A 14681-nucleotide genomic window follows, 5' to 3' on the forward strand; every position below is an offset into this window, starting at 1 on the left:
CAGATTCTTCTGCTTTAACCAGCGATTGTCACTCTACCCTTTCCTTGAGGAACAGGGATAGAAGGCTGACATACAGTGCATTTAAAATATTTGAACCATTTCCCTCAGTTAGGGAATATCTGATTTCTCTTGTTTTAGCCAAGAAGCTGTGGGAATGTGAGTCATCTTGTAATCAAAATAATGCAACTTGAGACAAGATGTTTAATGCTGATTCTGCTGGCATGGTATTGCTGTTGCTGCACAGAGTGAGGTCGTGCAAATCAGCCATGCTTGGTTGTGCCAGAGGGACACTGAGCATTAGCTGTAAGATGGCTGCTCTTTGGTCTGGTCATTACTGCCTATGCTCTGGGAACTGTACAGGTGATCCCAAAGGTGTTAGGTGTTGGCTTAGTGGTTGGTGTGTGTTTAAATCACTGTATTCCCGTGGGGGTATGTTTCAGACATCTCAGTGCTCAAAATGCTATCTATAAAGCCTTGACAGAGCCCTTCCTTCTTGGCACTGCTGATCCCTGCTGACACCGAGGACAGCACTGCTGAACTCTGTCCTTCAGAGTCAGTGTGGCAGCAAGAGGGGGCGACTCTACCTGTTCAATGGTAGGCACAAGAGGCTGTTTCTTGCTTTTGCATCCTCTCAGCCATTTTGTATATTCTTCCTGTTCCTTTATGTGCCACCAGTCATGAGAGTTGATGAGCTAAGAAAGTAGGAAACACTGGCAGAAGGTTTAAAGGCTGCTTTTCTACATGTATGTTGAATGTTTCATACTGGACTTCACAGTCCCTGCATGCCCATCAAGTTCTTCCTGGAGCTCTGCTTCCAGAGCTAACTGTCTGAAGGACTCTTTATTGAGATGGCAGTACCGTAACAGTGGTTAGAAACCTGGCTTTGAATGTTGGAAAGAGAGGGTTCATTTTCCCTTCTGTCTATGGAAATTCAAACCTATCTTTCCTAAGAGTGACCAAATAGGCAGAACACGTGCTAAGTTTGCTCACTTTCCATTTCAGCGTATGTTGCAAATGCGTGGAAAAAAATCCACAACACTTGGAGAAAGAATCAGGAAACCCTCAGTAGTAGTAGTATTTTTGCCTTGAACATTGAGCCAGCATTGACTCCTGGTTAAAAGGGGTGTTTCACTTCCTGCTGGTGTTCTATCTAACTCATGCCTTTGGGACTGAAAACCATATGGGACATGGACAGAACTTTGTCCATTTCTTGGATTTGCCTGGATTTACCCACTTTGGCCCAGATATGAGTTTGGCTCAGAGCTCTTGTCTCGCTGGCTGAGACGGTTCTGATGTGCAGGATGCTTCTTGGTACCTTGTGATCTCATGAATAAAATCCATGTTTCTGTATCTTCTTTTTCAGGACTGGGCAGTATGCCAAGATGTCAAATTCCCAGGTTCAGTCTGATTTGCACAACAAAAAGGGCACAATGGGAAAGATTATAATTTTTATTTAAGAGAACAAAAAGCTCTATTCCCTTTTAATGTATCCCAGAATTTGAAGATGTCAGGGAAAAGAGAGAGTTTTTTCTTCCTTTGGTTTTGTTACAGTGAGGGAGGAACTTTCATGCTTGTCATAGTGTTAGAGAGAAGAGAAACATGAAATGCAGAGTGACCTGGATTTCTAGAAGTCAGTAGAGACTGAAAATGGTTAACACCTCAAAGAAATGTATTCCTAGGTTACAAACAGGATTAAATGTTAGAAAGTGCTCAGTTTAGGGGGCTGCGAAACCAGAGATTTACCATATTTAGTCAATGCCCTTGTCCTGTTTCCAGTGTTTCAGCATTGGCAAAACATACAGATATATATAGAGAGAAAGGTTATGTTAATTTCTGGTAGTGCTGATTATATCCCCAAAAATCTGAGCAAAACAAATATAATAGTTGCTTTGAGTATCCCATAATTGAGGAAAAATGGTAGTTTAGCAGATGTTTGACCATAAAGTATCAAAGAAATCATATTTTTTTTCATGCTTTTTAAAATGCACTTTATTTTTCCTGATAGTTGTCTGACCCCAGCATTTCATTTTAAAGAACTACTGACGAGGAGAATAAACTCCTGAATGCATCCTGTCATAAATGCCTCTCCTAGAAAGGAATGTCCTCTGGTTTCTCTGTACTGTTTGTAGCAGTGAAACTGAAATTAGGTGAAAGTAAAAATAATACGTTGGCAGACTTTTTCCTAGTTTGTTTGTTAGAGTTGTGGGATTTTTGGTTTAACTATCAACAACATTTGGTCCAGTCTTGCTCTTACAGAAGGTAGTGGGAGTTTTGCCACTTATATAATAAGAATTTAATTTCAGATGGTTATTTATAAAATAGGGATGATAATGTGTCATGAAGCTGTTGAAAGAATGGACCATTGCTGTAGGCTCAGTCTTTTTAAGCCAGGAATGCTGCTGAAAGTAGTGATCTGGCCACGGTCCTGTCTGATGTATCTTCCCCCAATGCTGACCCTCTTGTTTCAGTTCTCAGCGGTGAAATGAATTAGGAAATTCAACTGGATTAACAAAAGGCCAGCAAAAAAGGCAATTCTGTGTAACAGAGGAATTACCCCTGAGTTGTTAGAATCTTAGGTGACCACTGGTCTCCAAGGAGAAGGAAGGGACTTGGGTACCCATCGTGAGCAAGGGTTCACTGATGCGAGCCTAGGATGAAGAAAGTCTGAAGCTTGAGAGAAAAGTGCAAGACAAAGCACTGCTTCCACCTTCAGTGGATCCCCGTTTTTCAGTGCATATGGTACAATTGATTCATATTTTAAGGTCACGAGACTAAGTCTTGGATGCCTGGATTGCTTTTTTTATTACTTAGAACAACACTGTGATAATAACACTGCTGCTTTTCTTGGAATGTAGAAACTCTTATCCCTTAAGGACTTTTGGTGCTCTGGTGTTCAGCAGCCTGGCATCTGGAACAGAAGTTAGGCCAGTGGCATTTTGAGGATTTAGAGAGTGGGAGTAACTCTGTGGTTTTGGGTGAGCATGCTGTCTGGGAAGGACTTTGGTTCCAGTCTCTGCTTTAACGGATATACATGTGAACTGTACAGACTAGTAGCAGCAGAAAAATTAATCTTCAGATCGTGACTCTTTATGGTGTCACTGAACTTAAGGTGCTTTCCTGGCAGCTGGGAAGGCCAGGCTGAGGCTGCTGCCTCACACTAATGGTGTGTGGTTTTCTGAATGTATAGGAAATGTGTGTAGAGCAGGGTGCTGCCACTTCACTCCCAGGGAACAGCCTGCAATGATTGGCATCTATCTCTCTTATAAGGGAAGGGTTTCTCTCTGTGCTTCTTCCTGACTTGGACATGGACACATGTTCAGCAGCTGGTTTTTCTGGGTTCTGCATGACTCTCCACGCAGGCTGCATAGCCCACATCCTTTTCAGGTCTGTTCTGGGAGCATCAGCAGCTGCAGTGCTGCTGTAACAGAACTTTGTGCATCTGCTGCCCCACTCCACTGTCTCCCAAGCAAATTGTGCTGGGTGTCAAATACAGCCTTCTTGCTGCAGGATTTACTGCTGCACAGTAAGCTATATGTTACTCAAATCAAGCTGCTGTGGTAAGATCCAGTACTTCCTGGAAATTGTAGGTCATATTTGTTGAAAATGTAACTATTACATACTGTTTATTTTTCTCTCTGTCTTCTTAAAGAACTGAGTAATATATTTAGTCTCTGTGCTGTGCAACAGAACTGAAGAGCCTCATCCTCTTGGATAACTCTCCTGTGTAATTTTAGTTTTGTGAAGTAGTTCTATTTTCTGTTCCACAGAGTAAGTGAAATTACATTTTCCAAAAGCATATTCATATCTTACAAAAGAATATTTCCTGATAATACTCCTCCTCTTCATTTCACGGTTTGCCTTAAAATATTTGCTCTTTTCTTCATATTACAATTGTTTTTAACACATTGATATGTGTTGATGGAGCAAAGATGTTGCTTAGTGTTAAGACTATTTTAAGTTTTCAGTCAGTGCTAATAGCTTGTGAGGGAGGAAAAAATGTGATGATGTGAATCTTTCATTTGCTTTAGTCAGACACCAAACCTTAGTTTGATGAGTGGACCCAGAATTTGGGTTTATTTTTCTGAAAATCTTGTTGAATTCTATGGAACCCTTGGGGCAAGCTGAACTACTTCCTGGAGAAAGCTCAAAAGCAACATGGTTGTAAAAATATGTAAAAATGTGATGGATGCTAGCTCTTATTCATAACTTACAATTGTAGAATTGCATATACTAGTTAATTCTTCATTGAAAGCTGTTCCATTGGGAAGCATTTGGCACAGGCCCCCTTGCTAAGTGATAACTTTGTGTAATCCTTTGCTTTTCTCAGGAATTCAAGAAAGTCTTCTCCTAGACGTTTAATATGATGATGTTAAGTACACCATACATGGACTGCTACTGCAGAATAGTTTTACTTTTGTTCACTTCAGAAAATGCAGCAAAGCAGAGGTTTTTGCTTTGCTCCTTGTGTGCTCTGGCAAATGCACACAAAAGATAGAGTCAGTTCTTTCTTTTAGTAAAGCACGAAGCAAACCAGTTGGGAGCAGGGTCCTGCTGTGGTTGGTGTGGCATAAACAGGAAGAAAAAAGACCTCAGAACCTTAAGGTAAAGGTCAAACATTGAAGAGGTAAGACATAGTTGAGGGGAAAAATGTTTTCTGGGCTGATTTTAGAGGTTGCTAAGCCTTGATAGTATATCTTGGCAAGTCCCTTACCCAATTTATTTTTCAACACTAAATTTGCCTTTTCACTCTTCTACTAAAAAACTTATTTTCTTCTGTCCTAACAATTTCCCCTCCAACTCCAGAAGTATAACTCAATCAGCCAGTCACAAAAGCTTGAGATTTCCAGTAGGTAAAATCAGCCTAGATTTCAGCGTACCTTGATGTAGCAGTTTTCTGTTTCCTTCATCAGCTTTGCGAGTGGGATGAGGTCCAAATGGAGAAATCTAAGGAAAAGTGGCAGTGGACAAGAAATAAAGGCATCAGCAGTGTGGTGTCACTGTTGTGTGGAGTAGGGCCACTGTCTTCAGGGAGTATTCACACGCTGTTCTCATGATGTGCTGCTCCTCCTGTTCTTTCTTTGTCATCTTCCTACCAAGGAAGAAGCATCCTGATTTCCTGCTCCTGGTATCCTGATGGTTCTGGTGACAGTGGAAGCAGCCCTTTGTCCCTCCTTCTGCCATGGCTTCAGGGGCTGGGATGTGTTTCAGGTTCATTCTTCCCCAGGTTAAACTTCTCGACCATTATCAGAGCAACTGGAAGTGTTTTATGTTTTTATATAAGGCAGCTTTTAGGCAGTATTTGTTTACTTATTTTCAATGCATAACGCACAGGGATGTTTAGTGAAGATTTGATTGGTGTCTTATCCAAATTTGTTGTGTCTAGACCTGGAAATAATGTATTTTAGTTGTTTTAAGCAAAAATTGCCCTGTCCATCAGGGTATTTATGTGGCAATGATAGTGCTAGCAATATAGATCAGCAACATCATGGTTCCACTGTGTGATGTGTAAAAGAATTTGGAATTCTTATTCACATGCAGTGTGAATTAATGAAGTATGGAAGTAAGTATGGATCAGTGGTTCACTTGCTGTTAATGAAAAATATGTTAAATGATGACTATGTTTGTGTTTGTAACTAGATTCCCAAAGGACTGTTACTGTTCACCTGGATGACAAAAATGAGACTGGGGGAAAAAAAACAAAAAAGACAGCAATATAGGCCTTAATTGAGTAGTCAGCAATTTACTATCCAGTACGATTAAACAGTATGCAAATGATACTTCTTTCTGACTTCTCTAAATTCTTTTTTTAATTCAGCAGCTGATAGTAACTAACTGGATTAAATTTGTATGAATTTAAGAATTGTAGGATGGTAATAAAAAACAAGCCTAGATTCCCAAATCTCAGATATTCATGATGCTCAACGCATTAAAATCTTGCCATGTCTTGCCCTGGTGTGGCCAAGAATGTCAACAATATTCCGTATGAAGTTTCCACTGAGTTGTTCTGATAGGAATTCATCAATTCCTAAAATGTGATTATAGGATGGATTTTACCTTTTTTCTTGCTCTTCTTTGAAATCTGTTACTAATACAGACAGATGCATAATTCCAGGTACTAAAGTTTCTTAACTATTTGGTGCATTTAATCTTGAAGAGAATAAGTTGCCTCTTGGGGGAATTCCCTTTGAACTAATCTAATTCTAGCATCTTTGCTGGCAGGTAAGCAGGTGCTGGGAGATGGCTGTCCTGATAGAACTGTTCATGCCAAGAAATCAGGCTTCTGATGTATGGCAGTAGTACAGACGGCTGATTTATGGGTGCTTTTTTAAAATACACATTATTGGACTTTCTGTAGCTAATCAAGAGTAACTGTAATCCATCTCACCTTCCTCCTGCCTGCAAAGAATTTCAGACCTTGCTAATGCATGCAGTGCCATTTATTTCGATTGGCAGTGTGACCAACGCTGTGGCTTAGCCAAGTGTTCAGGTAGAAATATACACTTCTGTGTACAGAATACTGTAGTACTTCAGTTCATTGCTAGTTCCTGTCATTAACATTTTTCCTGTACCTCAGTTCTCAGAAATGGCATGGTGCAGTGTACTGGTTAATACGAGAAATGAAAGGAAAACCGTAACACTATGCAGATTCTTCTGCTCACTGGCCAACCCAACAAGTATGATCTTTCACAATGCGAGAACTACATAGGCTTCAGCTTTATGCTGTCAGCCAAATTTGTCGTGTTCAGAGTTCTGTCTTCTAGGCTTCATGCAGTTTACTTAGCTAACTCCCAAATGTCTTTCATCTCTTGGACTGTGCAGGTTATAATCTCCGTATTTTGCCTAAGTAAGCAGCAGTTCAGCTCCCTCTTTAAATAGGTTTTCTGAACGCTTCTGTTCAATAACATACAGCCAAGCTCTGGTTCGGGTAATGACAGTAGTAAGGAAGGGATAGAAGAGCATTAGAGATGGGGAGCAGAGCTGTGGGGCAATGGAGTGGTGGGAGGTGCAAGAAGAGTTTGGTTGGTTTGGTTAAAGGCTCGGAGAGGTGAGGCACTTCTCTTTTTTAAAAGGAGCAATTTATTATTTTTTAAGAGAAACTGTTGGGCTTTTTGTTTCATTTCTGCCTTTGCACTGGAAGTCTTAGGGGGTTTTACGTGTGTGTTCACATATTAATTTAAAGTAAACATTGTTCTTGTCGCTTGATGAGACTGAAATGGAATCAAGCAGGGCTAAAATGCAAATGAGACATTGGATTAGTCAGAAGTTACACCAGTAAACTTTGTTTTGTTATGGAAAGTGCTGTAATTGCTGCTTTACATATAACATGCTGTCATTCAAGTTAAACTTGCAGAGAGAACCTTTGTTTTATTTTGTCAAAGGACGGTTTTATTTAGCTGCTTTGGGAACACTGAGAAGCAGAGACCCTGGGCTGGAGGTCGCAGCTCTCATCCTTGACTTTAACTCCCAAAAAGCACCCTACATGAACTCCTGATGCCTGCCTGCAGGGCAGTATATGTGCTGGTCCTGGACACTTCTTAGGTATTATGGATAGTTTCTAGCTGCCTGTGGCATTCTTTAAAAACCATCCAGAGTGGGTGTTTGTTCATTAATGCAGTAAAGCAGTGCCAAGACTACTTACACTCCTCGCTTCTCTTACTGAACAGGCTGCAGTGCAACGTCTGTCCTCCCAGTGCAGAGCTGCATGACCCAAGTGGAGCACTGGGATGAGCAACTCAGCTGCAATGGGAGTTCGTATAAGACATGAATTGCAGCATCAGCCTACTGAGACCTCGAATTTTCTTGTGGAAAATGAGATTTTGCTTTATTTCCAGTGGCATGGTTCCATCTGCAGAATGATTCTGTCAGAGGGATGCTCCCTAGTAGGTGTTGGGACCTCCAGTTCAGTAGACACAGCTGGTCTCTGTTAGCACTCTCGCCTACCTGCCAACAACACTGAAGTAGAATTTGAAGGTGATTCTCTGCTTTGGCTCTTGGTGCCTCTTTTTGTGAAGCTAAGAATCTGAATAGGTATTTGGTTAAAATTTTTACACCTCTCTCACTAGGTTAGTCCTGTAGCTAAAATCCACTGGCCTTTCCTGGAGCAATTGATGTTTCCTGCCCTCTTAAGTGGTGCATGCTTGAGAAACCAGACTTTTTGTGTGAAAGTTTCTGTAAGGTTTTGAAGTACACTATAAATTGAAAGAAGCCATGAGTCTGGATATAGATGCTAGGAACGGTGATCTTCCTGTATTTTTATCAGTCCTTTTCATGTATCACAGCTCTAAATACAAGGCTAAAAGCTCTCTAAAACTTATGGGGGGAAAAAAAAAAAAGACTTTCAAGGAGGAATATTTCCTTTTTCAAATCTAATAGTTGGACTTCGTCAGCAAATCCTTACTCCTTACTAAACCCTTGTTTTTATTTTAAGTTTTCACTGATGGCTTTTAGGTGAAATGTGCAACAGGAAAATTTCAGGCATCCATTCTGTATTTGGAAGAAAAGTCCTAGCCCACACACTGTTCAGGAATTTCTACTTATCTCTGTAATCAATCAACAAAATCAGATTTTAAACAATTTTAATGAATTACTTTTTAAATGGCGTGAAATATAACTCCCTGATTAATGTTCTGACAAGACAGAAGCATTCTCTGGCTTTGGAAAAAGCTGTTTATATATAAATTCCTTTTTTTTTCTTTTTTTTTTTCCTAACCAAGATAATATAGCTATTTAAGATTATTCCAAGTATTAAAAACAAACAGCTGGGTGGGATGTAATTTAGCCTGGGTGAATAGTTTTCCACAAATACCTGCCTGCGTTCCTGTATCAAAGCTGGGAAACATGGGCTCCCAAAAAGAGTTCAGTAGAACTGTGGTGTTCTTCTGAATTAAATATGAAGGTTTTTTGTTGTTTTTTTAATTCTTTTTAATTTATAGACATGCTTCAACATTTTTTAAAGCCGTAAAGTTTTAATTTCTTTTCATTTATGGATTCAATAATTTTGTGTTTTAGTCAATAAATATATGCTTTTATGTGTCTGATGTTAAGCTAAGTTGGTTAGCAACATATCAAAACAATTCCATCTTTCTTATTAATCCCAAAGGCAGCTTTTACAAATGTTTTTATACTGTTAATGATTGCAGTGAGGCATTAAAGCACATTTAGAGAACAGAATTCCTTCCATGTCTCCCTCATGCCCTTCAAGTGTGGTACTGCGTGTAGTTGGTTTAGGGCGCTATTACAGCTGTTTAGTACCAGTCCCCAGTGAAGCTTTTTACATAGTCTTCCTTTGCCAGAAAGGAATTGGGTTTGCTTTCCTGTGTTCTGTGCAACCCGTGTTTTTCTGTCTGTTGAAAATGGCTTTTGGAGAGTTAGAAGAAAACTGTAAAACCACTGTAATGTTTTCTTTCAGGAATTACAGCGGAAGTCATAGTGGTAGCCTCTTTTGATGAACTGCACAGAAGAGCTCAAGAGGCCAAGGGGAAGATCGTTGTCTACAATCAACCTTTCATCAGTTATGGTGAAACTGTGCGGTACAGATCACTGGGAGCAGTGGAAGCTGCTAAGGTTGGAGCAGTAGCATCCCTCATTAGATCCGTTGCTTCTTTTTCTATTAATAGGTAAGCATTTTTTTTTCTTTTCTCCCTGCATCTCACATTTCAACCTTTACTTCCCGTGTCATTTTTGGGTGGGCATTTTTGTTTTTTCCAACTTAAATGTTGCCAGTTATGAGTGGGTGTTCGGTTTTGAAACTATTGGCTGCACGATAGTTCATTTCCCTTGTGCTTTGTCATTCTTTCAAAATGTTTTCATTTTTTTGTTACTGATCCAAATTGTGTGATTTTTTTTAATTATTTTTAAAGAACTTCCTGTATTCTCAAGGCTACTATGAATATTCTGAGGTAACCAAAATCACATGTCCGTGGTGACAACATGTATCAGACTGTGCGTGATAACTCTCTGTATTTGACTGGAATGTATGTGCATAGTTTTTACTGTATTGGTAATTTTCCAAGCACTAGGCTGGCTTGTACTAGATGAAACAGTAATCTGCTTCAAACACCATTAATTCAGAGCACTTTAGAAATAAGATTGGTATTTCTCACTCTGTTCTTTAAATAAGATAGGCTGAAACCATGTTTTCTTGTATTTTTAGATGTCTTAATACATTGCCTACTTACCATATATAATTGATAAGATAATTTTTTTTTTTTTAATTTGACGTTTTTTTCTGACTCTGAAATATTATACATAAAATGGTCATCTGTGTTGAAGAAAACAAGTTGAAGCACAGAGATGAAATGGAGAGGAGTCTGGCCATCAGAAACACACTGTTATTAATATAGCATTTTTAGAATATGACACAGTTGTTGGTGAGTGTAATGCCTGCAGTGGGCTTTGTCCAACAGCCTGCTGGCTGAGATGAGAGATCATACAGGCTCAGAGCTGGACTGAGGACTGTGGATGAACCAGAACATCCACCATCCTTCCCTCTGGAACTTGAGCTGCAAGGTTAGCAGGAGCCTGTGTGGTTGGAGGCAGGAGTAGCTGGGTGTTTAAGCCATGTCAGAGGGAAAGCTTAACTGCCTGGCAACAAAACCCTTTACATGAGGTGGCTCTGAAGAGATGCATGGGTACTGATGGATGGGAAGCTGGTCATGAACAAGCAATGTGCCACAGCCTAGAAAGCCAACTGTATTCTGGGGCACATCAAAAGAAGCCTGGCCAACAGGGTGAGAGAGGTGATCCTGTCCCTCTACTCTGTGCTAGTGAGGCCTCACCTGGAGTACTGCATCCAACTTGAGCCTGTTGGAGCACATCAAGAGGAGGGGCACAGAAATGATCCAAGTAATGGAACACCTTCCCTATGAGGACAGCCTGAGAGAGCTGGGGCTGTTCAGCCTGGAGAAGAGAAAGCTCTGGGGAGACCTGATAGTGGCCTTTCAGTACCTGAAGGGAGGCTGTAAGAAAGAAGGGGACAGACTGTTCAGCAGAGTATGCTGGGATAGGATAGGACAAGGGGAAATGGTTTCAAAGTAAAAGAGAAAGGATTTAAACTAGATATATGGAAAAAGTTTTTTACAATAAGGATGGCGAAACACTAGAACAGTTGCCTGGAGATGAGATGGATGCCCCATCCCCGGAGTCATTCAAGCTTGGGCTGGACAGGGCTCTGAGCTATCTGTTCTATCTGTAGGTGTCCTTGTTCATTGCAGGGGTGTGGGATTAGGTGACTTTTAAGGGTCCCTTCCAACTCAAACAGATCTATGACTCTGTGAACTTTATAAAAGTAAGTGGTGCTGCATTTTGTAATGCTATTCTGTTTGGCCTATGTGTGTTCTGAGTAGTGCATGTTATTGGTTGCTACCCCCAGCTGCCCGTTAGGTCTTTACCCAAAGAGTCATCGTTGTCTGTAGCTAACCTGACCCTGTGTGTGTGTGCCACACTGGGGACGTGTCCTGTTAGGGTAATGGCGTGGTTTCTTTTTGATCTGTGCTCCTTGGTTTTATTGCTATAGAAGTGAAGGCTAGGGAGCAGGATGAAGTAGTATAGCATTGGGTCTTTCTTGTGGCTGACAATGGGAAGTGGCTGGGGCTGGCATTTGGAAGCACTCTTGAATCCACCATTGGGGTCAGAATGTAAGTGGTCACATCTGAGCAGTATTAGAATTGTGCAAATCTCATCATTTGTGATGCTTCAGAAAGTCTGAGAAGTGAAGTAATGCCAACTAACTGAATTGGATGTGCTAAGCTGTTGGTGTTGTCGCTTGATAACATTTTTATGTTTCATATGTTCCCCTAAAGAAGCTGACATTTACGTGCTTAAATTGCTTTTTTGAAAATAAAGTACTTTGAATTCAGATACGGTCCGAACCATAGTAGTGCTCCACAAATGTATCACTTTACAGTATGTTTTCTAGTGCTAATAATGTTCTAGTAAATTTAATACTGTTGAACAGAAAATGGAATATGTTTCAAAAAACAGTTTTATGGAGGAAAAAAAAGTATCTTTTGAAAATAGCCTTACTTGTTATCATCAGAGAACATTGTAATCTATGACCTGTTGATTATCTGAAAACCAGAAGATGATCTGAGCTCTGATCTCTCCAGTCCTTATTTCTGGCACCCTGCAGAGGCATTCATTTGAAAGCTGCTCTTTGCATCTTCTGTTTGCCAACCTGTTTCTGGAAGTGTATTTTAACATGTAATGGAAATTATAGAGATGTGGAACAGAGGTAGAGGCTCAAGGTAGTAAGGCCTGTTTATGAGATCTGAATACTGTGTTACAGTTATATCAGAATTGAATGAAAAGAGGGGAAACACAGCTGCCAAATGCATGTTTGTTTAGAAGCACTGAATCCTCAATCTATGCTGTGAGCTGAGGTGTCAAAAGCAATTTCAAATTTAGATGCTGCCAAGAAGCACTTTTTTCATGAAATGTACTTTCTGTCCTTTCTACATTTACCTTCACTTAAGGGTTTCTTTTAGGGAAGGAGGAGGAATTGGTTAATCTACTTTTCCCTGCAATAAGAGAAATATTCAGGCTCAGTCTGTCACTTCTGCCCCTCAGTGGTGCACAGATCTGCGTTGTGTTTCTGTCAGTAAACAAGCATTGCTGCAGACAGGATGGATTCTCCTGTATCCATGCCTCCTCCTGTGTTTTCTTCTGTTCCCTATTTGTGTCCCCTTGTCAGTCTGTAGCTGTGCTCTGCTGGGCACTCTGTTGGGATGCAGTGCGTCTCTTCAGCCAGCATCTGGGGCTCCTCTTGCCTAGGCTGCTTTTTAGGGTGATTGATGGCAAATGCTGCATTGCTGGAGGGAACAGCAAGAAGGGTTAGAGACGAAAGAAGCAAGAAGGGTGAGAGATGAAAGGTAAAGTGCTTCTGAAAGGCTTCTTAGTATTGTGAAAGAAACTCCTGCATTCTTCCAGTTTGTACACTACTACTTTGTTGACCAGAACCCTCACTTCGGAGGGCCCCCAGTCCACATATGCACCTATATATGAGTAACTGATAATGGTATTATGGCAGTTTTCCAAAGCAAACATATTAGAAGAGAGTATCCCCCTAATACTCACTGTCCCACTTTCCTCAGGTCATCGAAGGGCAGAACTTCACTGTTTTCCCTCAGCTGTATCAGTGTGTTTTGTAGTGTGGGGGGTTTTCTTTGTTTGTTTTTAAGATTGCAACCTATATTGAACAGGGCCTATTGCTACTCTGTTTGCAACAGATTAAGCTGGCTAAAGTAATGAAAAACTCTTCACAGTGTGATTTCTAGGTGATCTTCCAATGCGAACAGTATTAGTAGGTTAAAAAGAAATGCAGTCTAGTAAATCAGCATCTTAGGCTTATTGAGGTAGGTTATTAAAGTTTACTGACAGGATGGAATTGGTAAGATCCCAGAGTGAATGAAATCAGTGTTCTCTTACTGGCAGCCTGCTGACTGTTCCTTGGTCCAGAGTTGGCAAGCAGCTACCATGCTGTCAAGGGCAAAAACTGTGGATCCTGAAGGGAACCTTTGAGCAGAGGTAATGTGGGCAGCATATTTTTCTTTAAGGTCTGGTACTAGAGCTGTAGAGAGCATAAAACTGCTTAGGGTCTCAGGCACCCCAAGTCTGAATGAAGGCAAGAAGGAATGAACTTAAACGTTGCTTTATTTCTATCAGAGCTCGTGCCAACTCATCAGTGATAGTGAAGAGCTTTGTTGTTGAGTTTCAAGGGCAGTGTTTGTTTAGGGTTAGGACAAAATGGTAATGACTTAGAAATAAAACTGCCTACACAGTCTCTCTTGGCTTGTTCGAAGATGGCAGTAGTTCCATGGCGTTTGTTACCATGTAGTTCAGCTGGTGTGTCACATTAGGAGAGATCTTGAAATTGTCAGTGTTTTGTGTCAGAGTCAAATGGTTCTCTTGCTACTTCATAAGTATCACCTTTGCAGTGAGTTTTGATACTCAAGAGAAAGTCACAGTAACAAGTAGGTAATTTGCCTTGTCCTTGCAAATGTTATGTTTATGACTACCTGTTTCCCAGTAATAAATTTGGTGGTGAAACCACTGAAATCTGTATATTAGGAGTCAAGAGTAACAGAATTACTTTTAAAGAACCTTCTGAAATAATGCGTATTATTGTAACTAATCAACAGTATCTGTAGTATTTGGCTTTTTGTAGAAGCCAGGATGTTGACATTTTTGGCTGTAGTAGCTTGACTGTACTGTGATTAATGGTCTTGTACAAATTGAAACATGCTGTATGTATATTTGCTGTTGTGTGCAATGAACTGATGAGTGTTTCTCAGTTTGTGGCAGATATTGTGGCAAAAATACTCAGTTTACAAAGCAGAGTTAGAAGATGTGGTTGTGATAAGGTAGCCATAAGTCTACTCTTTTACTTCCTAGCTGTAAGTTTTTAGAACGCCTTATAGGCAAAGCCAGAGATATCCATCCACTGTTAAAATGGTCCATTACATTTGTCTTGTGTGAATGTGCTCTTATCAATCTGAGAGTGTAACAACATCTTTCTGTTCCTTGAGAACCACAGATTAGATAATGTCATAACAGTGTATCTTTCTCTTCTTTTTCTCTTCCTCCTCTCCCTCCTCCCCCCCCCCCTTTTTTTTTTTTTAACCCCCGGTTGGTTTATCTGCTTTTGTCACATCTGGTAACATATACCATTTGTGTATATACAT

General features: G+C 40.4%; 1 protein-coding gene across 7 annotated transcripts in view; it reads left to right on the forward strand.

Annotated features, from left to right (window-relative positions):
• CPQ (carboxypeptidase Q) overlaps nucleotides 1-14681 on the forward strand; it is a 160794-nt gene that overhangs the window by 22933 nt on the left and 123180 nt on the right. For all 7 annotated transcript variants that reach the window (XR_016465263.1, XR_016465264.1, XM_090137823.1 and 4 more), the window contains exon 3: nucleotides 9410-9617. Coding sequence is in view for 5 of the 7 variants with exons in the window: in XM_090137823.1 (XP_089993949.1) it covers nucleotides 9410-9617 (208 nt within the window). In the remaining 2 variants the exon portion in view is untranslated. The remainder of the gene's footprint in view (nucleotides 1-9409; nucleotides 9618-14681) is intronic.

Source organism: Phasianus colchicus, chromosome 3, assembly GCF_987193195.1.
Source record: "Phasianus colchicus chromosome 3, bPhaCol1.hap1.1, whole genome shotgun sequence".
Taxonomy (NCBI): Eukaryota; Metazoa; Chordata; class Aves; order Galliformes; family Phasianidae; genus Phasianus; species Phasianus colchicus.